The sequence below is a fragment of the Arachis ipaensis genome, chromosome B5 (assembly GCF_059453495.1).
Source record: "Arachis ipaensis isolate K30076 ecotype BB chromosome B5, ASM5945349v1, whole genome shotgun sequence".
NCBI classification, from domain to species: Eukaryota; Viridiplantae; Streptophyta; class Magnoliopsida; order Fabales; family Fabaceae; genus Arachis; species Arachis ipaensis.
Genome location: NC_142440.1, coordinates 3,195,039 through 3,210,711, shown reverse-complemented (window position 1 = coordinate 3,210,711; position 15,673 = coordinate 3,195,039). Strand labels below are relative to the sequence as shown.

General features: G+C 26.3%; 1 protein-coding gene and 1 pseudogene across 1 annotated transcript; one reads left to right on the top strand and one right to left on the bottom strand.

The window, feature by feature from the left end:
* Nucleotides 1–1,082: 1,082 nt before the first annotated feature.
* Nucleotides 1,083–4,051, top strand: LOC148563219 (2-oxoglutarate-dependent dioxygenase DAO-like; annotated as a pseudogene).
* Nucleotides 4,052–4,214: 163 nt separating this feature from the next.
* LOC107642486 (putative L-type lectin-domain containing receptor kinase S.5) lies at nucleotides 4,215–8,451 on the bottom strand. The gene is made up of 2 exons (XM_016345864.3): nucleotides 6,925–8,451; nucleotides 4,215–5,314 (listed from the first exon to the last, which is right to left on the bottom strand). Exons 1-2 carry the CDS (start codon nucleotides 8,183–8,185, stop codon nucleotides 4,503–4,505), a joined length of 2,073 nt encoding a protein of 690 aa, XP_016201350.1. The 5' UTR covers nucleotides 8,186–8,451; the 3' UTR covers nucleotides 4,215–4,502.
* Nucleotides 8,452–15,673: the final 7,222 nt, after the last annotated feature.

Sequence of the window (15,673 nt, the reverse complement as noted above, 5' to 3'; positions counted from 1 at the left end):
CATATATATATATATATATATATATATATATATATATATATATATATATATATATATTCGACTTGTTAAATACTTCCATTCCACATTATTGAGCTAAAAGACCGTTATTGTATTAAAAAATATTATTTATATATTAAAATTAATTATTATATATTTATATGTAAATATATATATATAATTTAATTTATTTTTTAATATATATTTTATATTTCAATATATATTTTATTCTGATAATCAATTTTAATAGCTTAATTTAAAATACACTTAGTATTTTAGTATAATTTAACTAATTAATTATTTTTGAAATAAATAAATAATATTAGATGTAATAAATAAATAATTATTGTTTCTCTATTATTATGAAAAATTTTTCTTTGCCTCAGATAGATAGAATGAAAAAAAATTGTATTTAAAGAATGCAACATACTAAGTAGCTTTATTCAATAAATATAATTATTAATGGCTAATTCTATAATTTAATCATGTAGTTTTAAAGTGATACAATGCAAGTACAATCCAACCCTGAATAATATTGACAAAGTAATCCTGCCAAGATTTATGGGGATGCATTATCTTTATAATTAACAATATATACCAATTTTTTTCTTTCATGACCATAATTAGCAAAATGATCATGGTACTTAGCATGCAACGCATGGTCTCTATGATATCCATAGCCAGCCAGCAAAACAACTTAACAATACCATAATAATAAAAAAAAAAACTAAATCTAGCAACTTAGCATATAAAATATTAAAATTTACCTAGACATAGATATTTAAAATTTTATTTCAAAATTAAAAATAAAATTTAGCCGCCATTAAATAAAACTTATTATTTTTTATTATTTTATTTTTTAATATTTTTCTATCATCATTTTATTAACGTAATTTACCCTTAAAATTGTGTATTGATATGTTGAAAGAAAATTAGCAAAAGAGTTTATATTCGTATAAAGGGAGGTTTTTTCTATTTTTTTTAGAGTAAATTACTAAATTATTAAAAAAAATTTAAATGATCAAATTATTATAAAAATATCCTCTAAAATTATTAACAATAAAAATACTCTTAAAATATTTTAAATGGAATTGGTTGATTTTGTTTCCTTTTGTAGGCAAATAATGGCAAGAATTTTTTTTTTATTTCATAATATAAATTAATTTTTTTTACCATATTTTTAAGATATAATTTTTAAAATATCCGTGAATAATGGAATGAAAAATGGAGCAATATAAAAATGTTGGAGACATATTTAAGACACTCATCTAGTCTTGCCTGGCTATGTTAGTTGAGGTTCCATAGGCATATGGGGGAAAGCGATTCATGGGACGGCAGTAAGAATAGGACAAAAGATGGTGGAATCTCTATGCATAGAAGCATGCAGTAGAAGTAGTGGGGACTGATTTCAACAACTGGCTATGTCAGTTGAGGATCAACACATATATATAACTTCACCCCCACAAGCTGTGTGCAATGTGCAAATTGCACACAGATTCAGGGTCCTTATGGTGTGTGGTCTTCAAGTGTTGAATAATTCTTCTGCTCTCAGACGGTGTTTGTTTAGTGAGTGTTTCTACCAAATTTTGAGAGTGACACTCACACTTATATTTTTATATTTTATGTTTGGTTTTTAAATACATAAAATAAAAAGAAATATAAAATAGTACACATTAATACATAAATATATAAAATTTGTGTACTACTATTTTATTTTATTGAGACATTAAGATATAAAGACTAAAATATAAATTTTTTCATTTCTATTCTTAATGGTGGTGATCAGTGGCGGAACCAGAAATTTCATAAGAGGGGGCCAATTAAATATAAAATATAATAAAAAATTAACAAAATATGATTTGTAACATATATATCAAAAAAGTAATTATATTATATAAAAGTCAATGTTCGACTACATACTTTAAGATTTTGATATTTTTTAATCTTGCTCAACAAGTTGTGTCACGGGTTATTCAATAATATTTTGAACATTACTCAAAGAATCTGAAGCTGAATTTTGTTCATCATATATTCTCTCTTTTCTCTTGAAAAATGAGTGAATTATTTTCATCTTTGACATTTTTAACTTAACTTGAACTATCTAACAAAAAAAAAAAACAAAAATAATTGCATATATATTATTTTCTTTAAAAAAAATATTAAATCTATTGAGCAATAACAAATAATTTTAGAAACACAAATATATAATAATCAAAAATAAAGTTATTGATTTACCTGATTATTTTTTTGTTCCAAGTCTCATCCAAAAATAATTCTATTGAGTTTTGTCCTCACTTCAATCTTTGAACACTGTCCATTATAAAAAAAATAAATTAATTATTTTAAATAAATAATATAAATAATACTTGACATTGTTATTAACTTAAAAAAATTGAAATATACCTCTTTGAATCTTTGTTGTGCATTTAATGGTTAATATTTTGCTGTTCACTTCTCTTCAATGGTTTTTTTTCATATGTCTTATTTTGGTATGGAAAGAAAATTAGAATGAGAAGAGTAGAAGACCAAAAGTTTGGAAACCACTAAAAGAGAAAGAAAAGTGGGGCTGATGCCTCCATGGTTTGAAACAAATATTTGAAAAATGTACTAGTGTTACTTTAATTAATAGTATGGGTTTGGACTAGTATAATAGAACCATTTTTATTAATTATTAGAATGGACTATTTGTTAACAAGAGCAATAATAATTCAAATATCTAATACATAGTACAGTTTTTAATTATTTTAATTTATAAAATTTTGTAACTTATATTTTTTTAATATTATATATAAAAATAAATTTAATATTATTAATTATTACTATTTACTATTTTTTTTTAAAATTTTGGGGAGACCATGACCACCTTAGGCCCCCGCGTAGATCCGCCACTGATGGTGATGGTAGTGATTTTTTTTTTGGAGATATGAATAATATTGACATCTACAATTTATATTTTATTTTGTGCATAGTTACCAAACAAAATGAATATTTTGTGTCTTCTTATGTATATGTCTTCAATGTTTATGTATTTGTGTCTATATCTTCATCCATATATGAACCAAACCCAGCTCTATGTAACGAGATCAACTAAGACACAGATTGACAAAACAATTTAATTATGCTCTTTTAAAAAAAATTAAAATATAAAAATTTATATTAAAAATAATTTATAAATAAATTATTTTATATTTAAATTTTCAATAAATAAGAGTAATAAAATAACTTTTAAAAAAAAGACAAATTATATTTTTTTATTTTTAAAAAATTTTTTAAATAATTTTTTGAAAAGTTAAAAGTATTTTTTTTAAATTGTATTAAATAATATTAATGTAACTTTTTAAAATTTAAAAACAAAAAAAGGTAGCTTTTATCATTTTCCAAACAGACTCTTAATTATTTCTTCCTAGTATATCAGTAAAAAGTTGGATTCGAATAATTTTTTTAAAAAAAAATTACATGCATATTTATAGTTAAACAATTTTTTGAGATTTGAGAGAGGAATTGAATTGTTTATTATAGTGATGATGCCAAAAATTATCTTCATGTAATCAATGTATAAAATTATCTTTGAATTAGTCACTATTAAAGTATTAATTAGTACAACTAAATCAAAACTGTTATGAGAAGTAGTAGTAGTATAGTCAACCACTTCTCTAATTGGACTTCAGTTTATAAAATAGATATTTATGAACTGTTCTGTTAGTTAATAGTGGTGACCATGGAAATTTAGACTATTCATAAATCAATGTATACGATTGTATTAATTTTTTTTTCACTGACAGCATGTAACAAAAGGAATAGTGACAGCAATGGAAGGTTTTGCAATGTGAAGCACAGGGTACAATGCAAGGAAGCAAAAACTCGGTGGTCAATTGCCACATTTATGTTAGCATCTAGGAATGGAAATATTGAGACCCCAAAAGAATTGGTAGACCATGATCACAAATGCATTTATCATCCTTTTTTTCATGAAGATTAGAGAAAGCTAAGAATGTCCAACAAGATGCGCACTAATGAAGCCCTTGAGTTATTAAGGCCATTGTTTGCCAAATAATTAAGCAACTTTTTTATCAATAGGGGGAAGCCCTGGTTTGTATTAGCATTGATACTTCTATAATCATCAATTCTATATTTGTGCACGGAAGTGAATGTTCTTATGATTAATTGTGGGGATTTTGAGATAATACTAGTTTATCCTTTTAAAGAGTACAAAAATCAAAAGCTGAATCAACATATTTCATCAAAATTTACATACATACATACATACACAGAGTTCCCCAATTTCTTTCCTTTCAAATAAAAATTAGAGGGAAAAGAGAAAAAAAAGGACTATGTATTAAAGAATATATACTTAATTACTTATCAATCAAGTCAAATCAAAACAAAGAAGTGGAAAAAGTCTGAATTGAACTTCTTCCACATTTTCAAGGGGCGAAAATTGATTTGGATGTGTGAACAAACAGGACTGAAGCAAAATCTATTTTTAGAAAAAAGAGGCCACATTATTAGACAAAGGAACTGTTACTTGAGAACTCAAGATTCATAGAGGAATGTGTGTTAATTGGAGTGTACTCAGTGTTTGCTAGTGATGTGAGATCACTTGCAAAGCTTCCAAGATCCACAGCAGGCCACACAAAAGATGGCTTGAAGGGTGAAACATGAGGAACAGGAACTGACCCTGATATGATCTGAACAATTGTCTGCATCTTAGGCCTCTCACTTGCAATGGGATGAGAGCATGCTAACCCCAATTTCAACACCCTCTCTGCTTCTTCAGCCTCAAACTCATTCTCTAGCCTTGGATCCACTGCCTCTAGTATCCGTCTCTCGCGGTGCAAATGCCAAACCCAATCCACAAGAAACTGATAGTCCAAATTCTTTGTCCATGGCCTCTGTCCACACACCACCTCCAGCAAGACCGCGCCAAATCCATACACATCGGATTCGCGCGTGGCCTTGCCCGTGTGGAAGCACTCTGGGGCAATGTAGCCCATTGTTCCTGGCACTCCTTCTAGCTCCGCGTATGATGTTTTTTCGTTTTCAATTGCGCGGGCCAAACCAAAGTCGCCTAACCGTGCATTGAAGTCGGAGTCTAGCATTATATTACTTGCTTTAAGATCTCTGTGGATTACTTTTTGATCATACTCGTTGTGTAGATAGTTCAATGCAGAAGCCACCCCTGATATGATCTTATATCTTAGATGCCAACTTAATGGGGTTTTGCTTGTTCCTTCTTCAAAGAAAATGTGGTTGTCTAAGCTTCCATTAGGCATGTATTCGTACACTAAGAGTAACACCCCGTTCTTGTGGCACCATCCTGAATAATTAAATTTTAGATTAACAAAGTCAATCATCTAAATAGAAACATTAATATGGTGCTAACTGCTGATAAACTAATGCCGTTGACCTTGACCACATATATAGACAGATATGCTTAGTATTATATATAGTTATATACTACTACTACTACTACACCTAATTAATTGGTAATTGCTTGTAAGTCAAGATAAGCAAAATTGATATGTATTACGATAAGAAGATAACGACCTTAGATTTTTTTTTTTTTTTGGGTGACTTAACGACCTTAGAATTTACTCTTGCTATAATAAGACTTGAGGAGTTTTTCCAATAAAATAATGGCTTATGGCCTTATGGGAAGCTAGCTAGCCGGCAGGAAGTTTTGACATTGTCATGAATGTCATAAACTCGTATTGACAATATAATTTGACCAAAAATGTTGGTGACTTATTTTATGTGTTTATTCAAAATTTCCCTATTATTTCTTATTGACGAATGAAGTATACATATCATTATATTAATCAAAGTGAAAGTCACATTTTAATTTTATAATATAATAAGAGTTTAATTTTGATCCACTGATAGTATTAAGCGTTTTACACCGTCGTGCAATCACATTGTTCTTTTGAATGATTATTTACGCGATTAATGTGAAAAATAGTTATTTTTACTGATATGACGTTACGTAATTGGACGCACGTATAAAATTACTTTCCACTTATAATGCATTAAAATTAAATTCATATAATAATTAGATAAATTCTACATATACACGCAAAAGAGGGGTCATTTATCATTATAATAATGAAATTTGGTAACAAAAATTTTTTGGCTCTATGGTAAGGGTTGATATTGACTAAGTACATAAGGAATACAAGGTCACTTTCAAAAGACAATTAGTGCCTTAGTGGAACCAATGAAAAGGGAAGAAAAAAAAAGGACAAAATAAGGATACCAAATCTGAAGATATATGTTGATCAAGCTTCCAAGAAGGTCAATTCTAACTAAAGGGGATGGATGAAAATTTTTGAACTAATTAGATTTTGGCCTTGTGCAACTATGTTTCATCATTATCTCTTTTTTTAGCTATTCTTTACACGACCTACTTGAGGGAAAATATTCATATAAAAAATAGTAAGACTAGTTCTCTCAACAATATTTTTTCATTTTTTATTTTAAAAAAATATAGCTTTACACCTTACTTAAAGAATAAAACATCTACCATTTAAACCAATTTTTTTCTATTAAAAGGAAAGCTGGAAAAGAAGGCACAAGGAAGGAGAAACTCGTAATTTTAATTATGACACCATCACCAACCATTCTATTATTAGATGGTCAAAATTGTCAGCGAATATATGTACTTGCACTAAATGCAACTACACATCAATCATGGCCGCTAATCAATTCGACACGACACCATGGATCACTCTCTAGGTCTCAAATATTCCTAGTCCGATCCCTTGATCATCATCACCATCGTCATAATCAAAACAATAACGAATCTAGATCCTAACACTGTCAAATTCGATCTAACTTGTTCTTATTCCTGACAGTGACTGCTAGATTATTATTATCATTAAAGCAGTAATTTAATAAACAAGTAAGTAAGAAATTAAATTAGAAACATACCAAGTAACTTGACAAGGTGCTTGTGGCGGAGCCTATTGATGATTGTAAGTTCAGCCAAGAAATCATCAGTGCTCTTCATCTTGTCCCTAGAGAACATCTTAACGGCCACTTGAAGCTTCTCCATTGGAAGAGTTCCTCTATAAACCACACCAAACCCACCCTGTCCAAGTTTATTGTTCTTCTCATCAAAATTATTCGTAGCCTTCTTCAATTCTTGAAACTTAAACTCCCTCGGTGTTCCAGGCAAGCTCTTAAGCGCGCCCATAATTTCAGAATTCGAACCATTATCACTCTTTTTCCTCAACACGCAGCACCACAGGAACACACCTACACCACCAACACCGATAACCACTATAGGAACGCCCACACCAAGCCCAATCGAGATCCCTTTGTTCTTCCCATTACCGCTACTTTTCTTTGGAAGGGTTTCTATTGATACGTTCCATCTCAAGACGCAGTTCAATTCAATGGTTTTCCCTGTTGAAGCTGAGAATCCGAAAAAGGATTTCTGGCTAACCAAATCTCGAAGATCTAGTGTCGAATTCAACACCGGTTTTGACGGTTTTGCCACTATTGGATCGTTTTTATCGGCCTGGGGAGCCATAAAGACGTTTATGACCCTGCGTGAACCGTCGTAGTCGATCCAGATCACGTAGAACGCTGTACCGTTTGGTGAGATCTCGTAACCGAATTTGGACAGTGGAACGGTGACGGTGGAATTGACGGAGTTGATGTTCAGACCGATGTGGTTGTTGTCTGGATCGTAGGCCTGTTTCACGGTGTCGAGCTCAACGGCGACGATCTTGTTGTCGGAGCTGCCGTCGGTGGTGGCGTTTGTAAGGCCGAGAAAACCGCCGTAGCTGTTGTTAGGAAGGGTGAGATTCGGCGCAATGAGGAACGTGATGCCTTCGCCGGGGATGGCGTTGTTGACGCGGAAAACGTTGACGAGGAAGGAGGTGTTGAAGGAGAAGAGTGTGGAATCGTCGGTCCAGAGAGTGAAGGGTTCTTCGTTGAAGACTCTGCCGGAGATGTTGTTGAGGCTGACGTCGCCGACGCTCTCCGGTGTGACCTGGAGGGCGCCGAAGTTGATGTTGCCGTTGATGACGGAGAATTTGTCGTTGTAGGAGGCGTCAAAGGGGCCCCAGGTGTATTTTTCGGTTTTGAAGTTGGTGGAGGCTGAGGTGGTGGTTGTGGCCGCCGGGATGACCAGGAGGATGAAGATGATGGTGGCAGCGGAGAGTGGCGAGTGTGGTGGAGACATGTCAGTGCTGTTAAAGTTTTTAATGGCGGCTAGCGGTGGTGCTGGTGGTGCATTATTAGTGTGAAATTTTGATGCAAATTAAAAAGAAGGAAGCCATGGAGGGTCTTTTTTATATGTTAATTATTATATTATTTTATTATTTATGACAATTTTGACTCTGTTTCACTCTGTTTCTTGCTAGTTTCCTCCAGTGTATGGCTATTGCATGAGAAGGATAAAATAAAATGACAAGTGCTGATTTTCTTTTCTATTTTCAACATTTGAAATTTATATGATTTGAACATCTTCGTCTTCTTGTATTGAATTAACAGAAGATAGTTGTTATATAACACTAGAAATAATAAAAAGAGCAATGCTAGGGGCCAGCAATTTTTGTAATTGATAGTCATCAATGATGATCTATTGGTGTGAGATTTCATCCAATGACTCACCTTTTTCTGTTAGCTACATGTTGGCCAAAATTCAACAAAATTGCTGGCCCCTAGACTTTTCCTAATAAAAATCAGTTAATATTAACTAATTAACTAAAAGATTTTTTCACATTCACAATTCCAAAACTATAAAATCCATGTAAACTAATTATTTATCTAATGTATATTTGTAATTTTGATAATCTTATCATCATTATAAAATAAGATGAATAATGGATAAGTTTTGAATAAATGAATAAGAAAGCGAATCAAGTTACTACTGAGGAGAGAAAATGTCTAAGGTGTGATGGTGTGCTGTGATGTCATTGACGTGAAACCTTTTTGGTTGATGCTAAATGCTAAGAAGTTTCTGTTTTTACTTTTTATAAATTCAAAAAAAGTTGTTTGTTATAAAAAATAAAAAATAAAAAAATTAGTATTTTTGTATTTTATTTAGTAATAAATTAAAATAAATTATGAATATTTAATTTATTTTTTTTTTAATTTTAAAAAAAGATATAATAATAAAAAATACAATTATAAAAAATTAATAAAAATAATAAAAAATAAAAAATAAAATGTATTATTTATTAGTATTTTTATGTCTTATTCATTAAAATAAATATAAAATATATTAATTCAATATTTTTAAATATAATATTTTTATACATATCTCAAACATAATTTTATTTTTATTTTAATATTTTATTTCTATAAACAAATACAATTTATATTTCTATCTCCCTCCTGATCCTATAAACAAATGCAACCATCCATATTAGTTAATTAAACGAGGGCATTCCATAGTAGTTGACAACGAACATCAAAATTTCTTAGTATATCTTTACAAGTTATTGAACCGTTAATTTTCTTTAATTTACTAATTAACAAGGGATTGTCCTCTATCATTTCTGAATGCTATCAAAATCTAATTATTTTTAAAATAAAAAAGGTCAAAACACTAATATTTTTACGTTTTAGTAAAAAATTAATTAGAATTGATATAAAACAAATTCAAAGAAAAATTGTGTTATCCAGCAGTTTTCTTTTAAAATATAGAAATACTTAGCATTTTTTTAACTAAGTTCACATATTTATGTATATATGCTTTTTTTTATAGTTTTTTTCATCTCTTGTTTAATTTTTTTTTTTGTCTTTTTTTTTCTTCTTTCTTTTATATATGTTCAACAACGAAACTATTAAGTACAAAAATTTTGGTATATAATATAAAAACTTTGTAGTAATTAACACTAACAATTTTAAAGAATTACAAAACAAAAATATTGACTCACTCAACTAACAAAATACATTCAAAATATTAAATATTATCAAAATTTAACAAAAAATTATTAGATAAAAAAAAGAAATTAGTATTGACAAAAAAGATAATAGAAATAATTTCTAGCTATGTAACAAATTTATTGAACACAAAAATTTTAGTGCACAATATATAAATTTTTATATATCAGTTTAAGAATTTTGTTTTTTATAAATTTTTGTGTGCGTGAATTACTATCAAGTTTTATTAATTTTTGAATTCAAGAGGAGTTTTGAATTTTTTTTCATCATTCTAATTACTTATTAGTATGAAGTACTGGCATTTAGTTTTTTTTTTTTTTACTTTTATTTTTGTATTTTTTAACAAAAATTTATGTATTTTTTATTTTTTATCATCTTCTTCCTTTTTTTAATCTTCTTCTTTTTGTTTTAATTTTTTTTTTTGTATTTTTCTTGTTTCGTCCACTCCAAAAAAATACAAACAAGAAAAGAAAAAAAAAAGCTAAACAAATAAAAAGAAGAAATAAAAAAAATTTACAATAACATCAAGAGGAGAAAGAGAAAGAAATTTTAAAAATGGATAATAATTACTCAAATTAAATTTTGAGAACTTTAATATTAAATATTTTAATCTCTCAAATTTTAAAATACATAAAACAGCCCGTAACATTTATTTTTGTTCACAATACAATCTTTGACTGCTTTAAAACTTTTAAGATTTTGTCGGGACTGTTTTGAGTTTTTTTTTTAATTCTCTAAAAACTATTTTGTATTTTACTATTTGAATCAAAGTAGATGAAAAATGTATTATCTAATGAAGATAAGACTATTTTATATATTTTAAAATTTGAAGAACTAAAGTATCTAATTTTAAAATTTTTAAAGAGTGATTTGTGTAACTACTTTTATAAAATAATATTACAACGACAGCAATAACAGAAGAAGAACAAAAAAAAAAAGAAATGTACAAAAAAAATGTGTAATTCGCATACAGATTATGTAAGTGCTTTTAACTGAATTTGAGCTAGATAAATAGACGTTAAGGTAACGTTTGTTTTGAAGTATTGCGATAGAAATTGGGAGACTAGGACTGAATATCATGTTTGTTAGTTTTAAAACTGGTATTAAACTTTCAATCTTTGTCTCCAAAATTTCAGTATTTCAGTATTTTCAAAAAATAGAGACACAAGAGACTGAAATTTTTGGGAACGGAAAATTTTAATAATATTTTATACCTAAAATACCTCCATTTCAATTAATTAATTCTAACTTTACTCTTTTTACAAATTAAATTAGAGCTTCATTTTTATTTCAGTTTCTGTCTCTCACTTTATACCAAATATAATACTAAAACTTATTTCAGTCTCTATCTCAATATCAGTCTTTCCGTTTTTGTCTCTCTTCCAAACGCTACTGTTTAAAATATTCTCAATTTATTTAGTGGAAGATAATATAGTTGAAAGTAATTATTATTAATTAAATATTTTTAAAATAATATACATGTAATACAAACAAAATATAAAATTTGAAATTAATATTCAAGAAACAATACATCGTGAAAGAGAATTAAATCTATTGGCCAAAAAAAACAAAAACAACCAAACTAAAACTATATTGGCAATTTGACAAAGGATCGGACTAATTATCATTATCATATGCGTTGCACGTCCAAACAAATATGGCCATATTTAATGGCATGTACGGACTTATAAAATCAATTTATTAGTTTTGTTCTTTTTTTAGTTTCAGTTCTTGTATAAACTAATGGCAACCCCACGTCAAAAATTAAAATAAATTGGAATCTTATTTGAAAAAAAAATGCAATGACAAGAGTCAAATAACAATTTAATTTAGCCTCTTAAATTTCATTTGTAACTTGTTTTAATATACACCTTTAGAAAACCAAAATAATTTAAGATGATTAGTTGATTGCAATAATCTCGAAAATCAATCAATTTTATATATATAAAAAGTTAAAACATAAATTTTACTATAGCTAAAGATTGGCATCTTATTTATTATTCTATTGTTATGTGTAAGTTTTTTTTAAATTATAATTTTTATAAAATTTTAAATTTATTCTTTTAATTGTTTTTCTTCATTTAATAGTCTGTATTAATATTATCTTCTAATTAATATTGATAATAAAGTTAATCAACAACTTTTATTAGTATTATCTTTTAATTAATGAATTGAATACCATTACTAAGTTATTTTCTATGAAAGACTAACCTCTCATTTCTTTGTTATTATCTTTTATATATATTTTATGTTATAAATCAAATAAATTATATATTATTTTTTTAATATATTTTTAAAGTTTAGGAATGACTGATAAATTATGAAGTCAATTGATATTAATGATATTTAAAAAAGTTATTACAAAAAATATTTGAATTTATTTTAATTTTTTATAATTTTATTTTTTTAACTTATATAAATTATTATTATAGAATTTTATTCGATAACAAAAAATATTTTTAGTGGAGTAGAAATTATATGAGCCAGATAGACTTTGTTTAAGTAGGATATATTACTTTTGTATTCATATGTTAATTTTTTTTTTAAAATTGAACTAATTTATCAAAATCAAATAGGGCAAAGTCGATTCTTTTCTTATATTTCATCAAAAAATTTTATTTAAACAAAAACGGTCAGAAATTAATTTAGTAATGGATAAAAAAATTGGTCATATTCGTAACTTTAGGGGTGCAAGGATTTTAGGGTAAGTGTGGGAGAAAGAAGAATAAAAGAAGGTTTAGAGTAAGAGAGGAAAAAAAATTATTCGTAATTTTACCTTGAAAAACATATTATTAAATATTTGAATCATTTTTAATAAAAAAATATTTTTTTAATTTTATAATAAATAAATTTATTTATTTTTATTTTATTTATTTGTGTTTTAATTAATAATTTTATTGTTAATTTCGTCGTTATTATTATTGTTGTTATATAAATTTTTATGATATAAATTTTTATTTTAAAAATTATATAAATTATTCTAGAATTAATTATAAAATATTAAAACTCTTTTATTATTATTTTAATTATCTACAAAATTATGTATAAAAAAAACTATAATATTAAACTTCTGCACATTGTACGAATCTAAATCTTGTTAAAGGAATGTGCAAAGCACTATGTTCTAAATACCCTTTGTTTTCCTTTTTCCATTAATTACTCATAATTCAAAGTCTTTCTTTCGCGTTCACATCTAACAACAATAACTTATAAAAAAACAAATCTAACAATAAAAGATATATGGTTTTTCGATTTCGTTATATTTATTTACGACGATAAACTATACTATTAATTAGATTTTAATTAAGATCTCATCCGTGATCCATCGTCATTGATTATTATTCTGTTCGGATGCTTTTAGCTTTATGTTGCTAGGCTTTTTTTGTCATCCAAGTAAAAAGGATAGATGCCCTTTAGCAAAGAAATTAAAAAGAGATGTTTTAGATTAAATTTGGTTCTAAGAATAGGATAAGATAAAATATTAAAAATAAAATATAAAAAATAAATGTATAAAAATTTATATTTTTATATTTTATTTAATAATAAATTATAACAATTTTTTTTTAATAACTAATCTATAACAAATTATGAAAGTTATCTAATTTATTTTTATTCAAAAAATTTTAAAAAATATAATAATAAGTTATAATTATAAAAAATTAATAAAAATTAAAAATAAATTATATTTTTTATTAATATTTTTATATTTTTTATTAAAATAAACAAAAAATATATTAATTTAATATCTTTAAATATATTATTTTTATTTATATTTTATTTATTAAATATAATTTTATATTTTTATATTTTTATTTCAGTATCTTGTATGTGTAAAGACACATTCAACAGATAAACATAAACTTAAAATTGGTGAATATGACAGCCTTTGTGCCAATGTTGATGTATTATATTTGCATATGATGTTTTAACTTTTAGCATATGGTCTATTAATACAGCTGGTGGTCATTATTAATCATTATTTATCTTGATTATTAGACCTACACTTTTTTATCTTTATCGCTTTAGAGCAACTTGACAATAGTTTATGATCATATAACTTTAACTTATTCCCATGCATATTATATATCGTAGTTTTATTTTATATATTTTTGTTTAACATAAATTTCATATTACTTTAAGCAAAATGTCCGGAATATATATAATAAAAGCATAGCTAACATAATTAATATATATTATAACAATAAAATTTTATATCTAAATTATTTAGCCAATTAAGTCTAACTAAATTGTTATAACCTAATTTAATTCTACGCATACTATTTCTAACAACTTTTTAACTTAAAGCACAACTATGTATAATTACCTTTTTTATGCGAATTTTATTTTTTTTTTCAAATTTTTTTATTAGTGTTTTTTGCGTTCTCTTCCTTTTCTACGTTCTTTTTTTTCCGTGTTCTCTTTATTTTTTGTATTTTTTTCGTTCACAATCAATACTCTTTGATATGATTTAAAGATTTGGGTCAAATTTTTTTTGAAATCAGGTACAAAATCAGGTTTAAACAGATATTTTATTTTCAAAGACAATGAATGATGCAAGTTAAAACGGTGAGTTAAACTAGGACGAATTGGATTATTGTTTTAAAACGAATCAAATGGATGAGGTTTGGTTCGAACTTCGTTAATGTAGTTCATTAATATTTGATATTTCTGTAGTTATATAATTTCGTTTTTGTTTGTGAAAATTGGTTTCATGGTTAAAGATTTAAATTTGAATGTAACCTAAGATTTTTGAATTTTTTGTTAAATATGTTTTTGTTCTTAATTTAGGTGCATTCTAAGTTTAATTTCGATGTATTATGGTCTGAGCTTACTTTAAATTGAGTTTGTTTGTGTGGTCATAATTAAGGGATTTCGATGCATTCTAAATTTAAATAAGGTGCACACAATTTAAAATTCTTCTTCCTCCTCCTTCTCATTTTCTGCTTCGTCTTTTTTTTTTTTCATTTTTTTTCATTCATCTTCTCTTTCTTATTTTATTTTTTCATAGTTATTTTTATTTTACTTTTTTTAGAGGAATAAAACCAAAAAGAAAAAAGAAAAAAAAAAGAAGAATAAATTTCGGTCCATTTTTGCTAAGAATTTAATCTAATAAATGTGAACCTACATTTATTCAATTAAATAAGATTACAATACAGTATGAATATATTCATTCAAGTCTAATATAAAAAGCAATGTTACCAAAAGAAGAAGTAAGAGCAACGAAAAAAAAAAAAAAGAACAAATACAACATTAAAAAGGATATTTTTGTACTTTTATAGCAAAATTTTGGTATAAAAATTAAGACATTTATGTGTTATTATTAAAATTTCGATGTTATCTTTTTGATAAATTTTGCACAATTTAAAATTCTTCTTCCTCCTATTCATCTTTTATTTCTTTTTTTTTTTATCTTTTTCTTATTTTATTTTTTTATAATTTTTTATGTTTTATTTTTTTGAGAAAAATAAAATTAAAAAAATAATAAATAATTGTAATAACATGAAAAAGTGAAAAAAAAAATAAAAATAAAATAAAGCAATAATACCAATAGAAGAAAGAGAAAAATACTCATGAAGATAGAAATAGTTTTTCATATTCTTTGAACGCCGCGTACGAAACGATAGTCAAGCAGATTTTTTGTTTGCACTAGTAAAGCGTATGTATATATCATGTGTAATGAAAATGATTTTTGTTAGTTTTAGATTAATTTAGAGAAAAATTCAAAACAACTGACAATTATCTCGAAAGATAATGAGGTTATTGACAAAAAAATCTAATT

Bases quoted from the DNA above. Each gene is read 5' to 3' on its own strand.
- LOC107642486 (XM_016345864.3), bottom strand. From the start codon at position 8,185: ATGTCTCCACCACACTCGCCACTCTCCGCTGCCACCATCATCTTCATC. The intron at 5,315-6,924 runs GTATGTTTCTAA...TTAATTATTCAG, and splicing joins GCACCTTGTCAAGTTACTTG to GATGGTGCCACAAGAACGGG.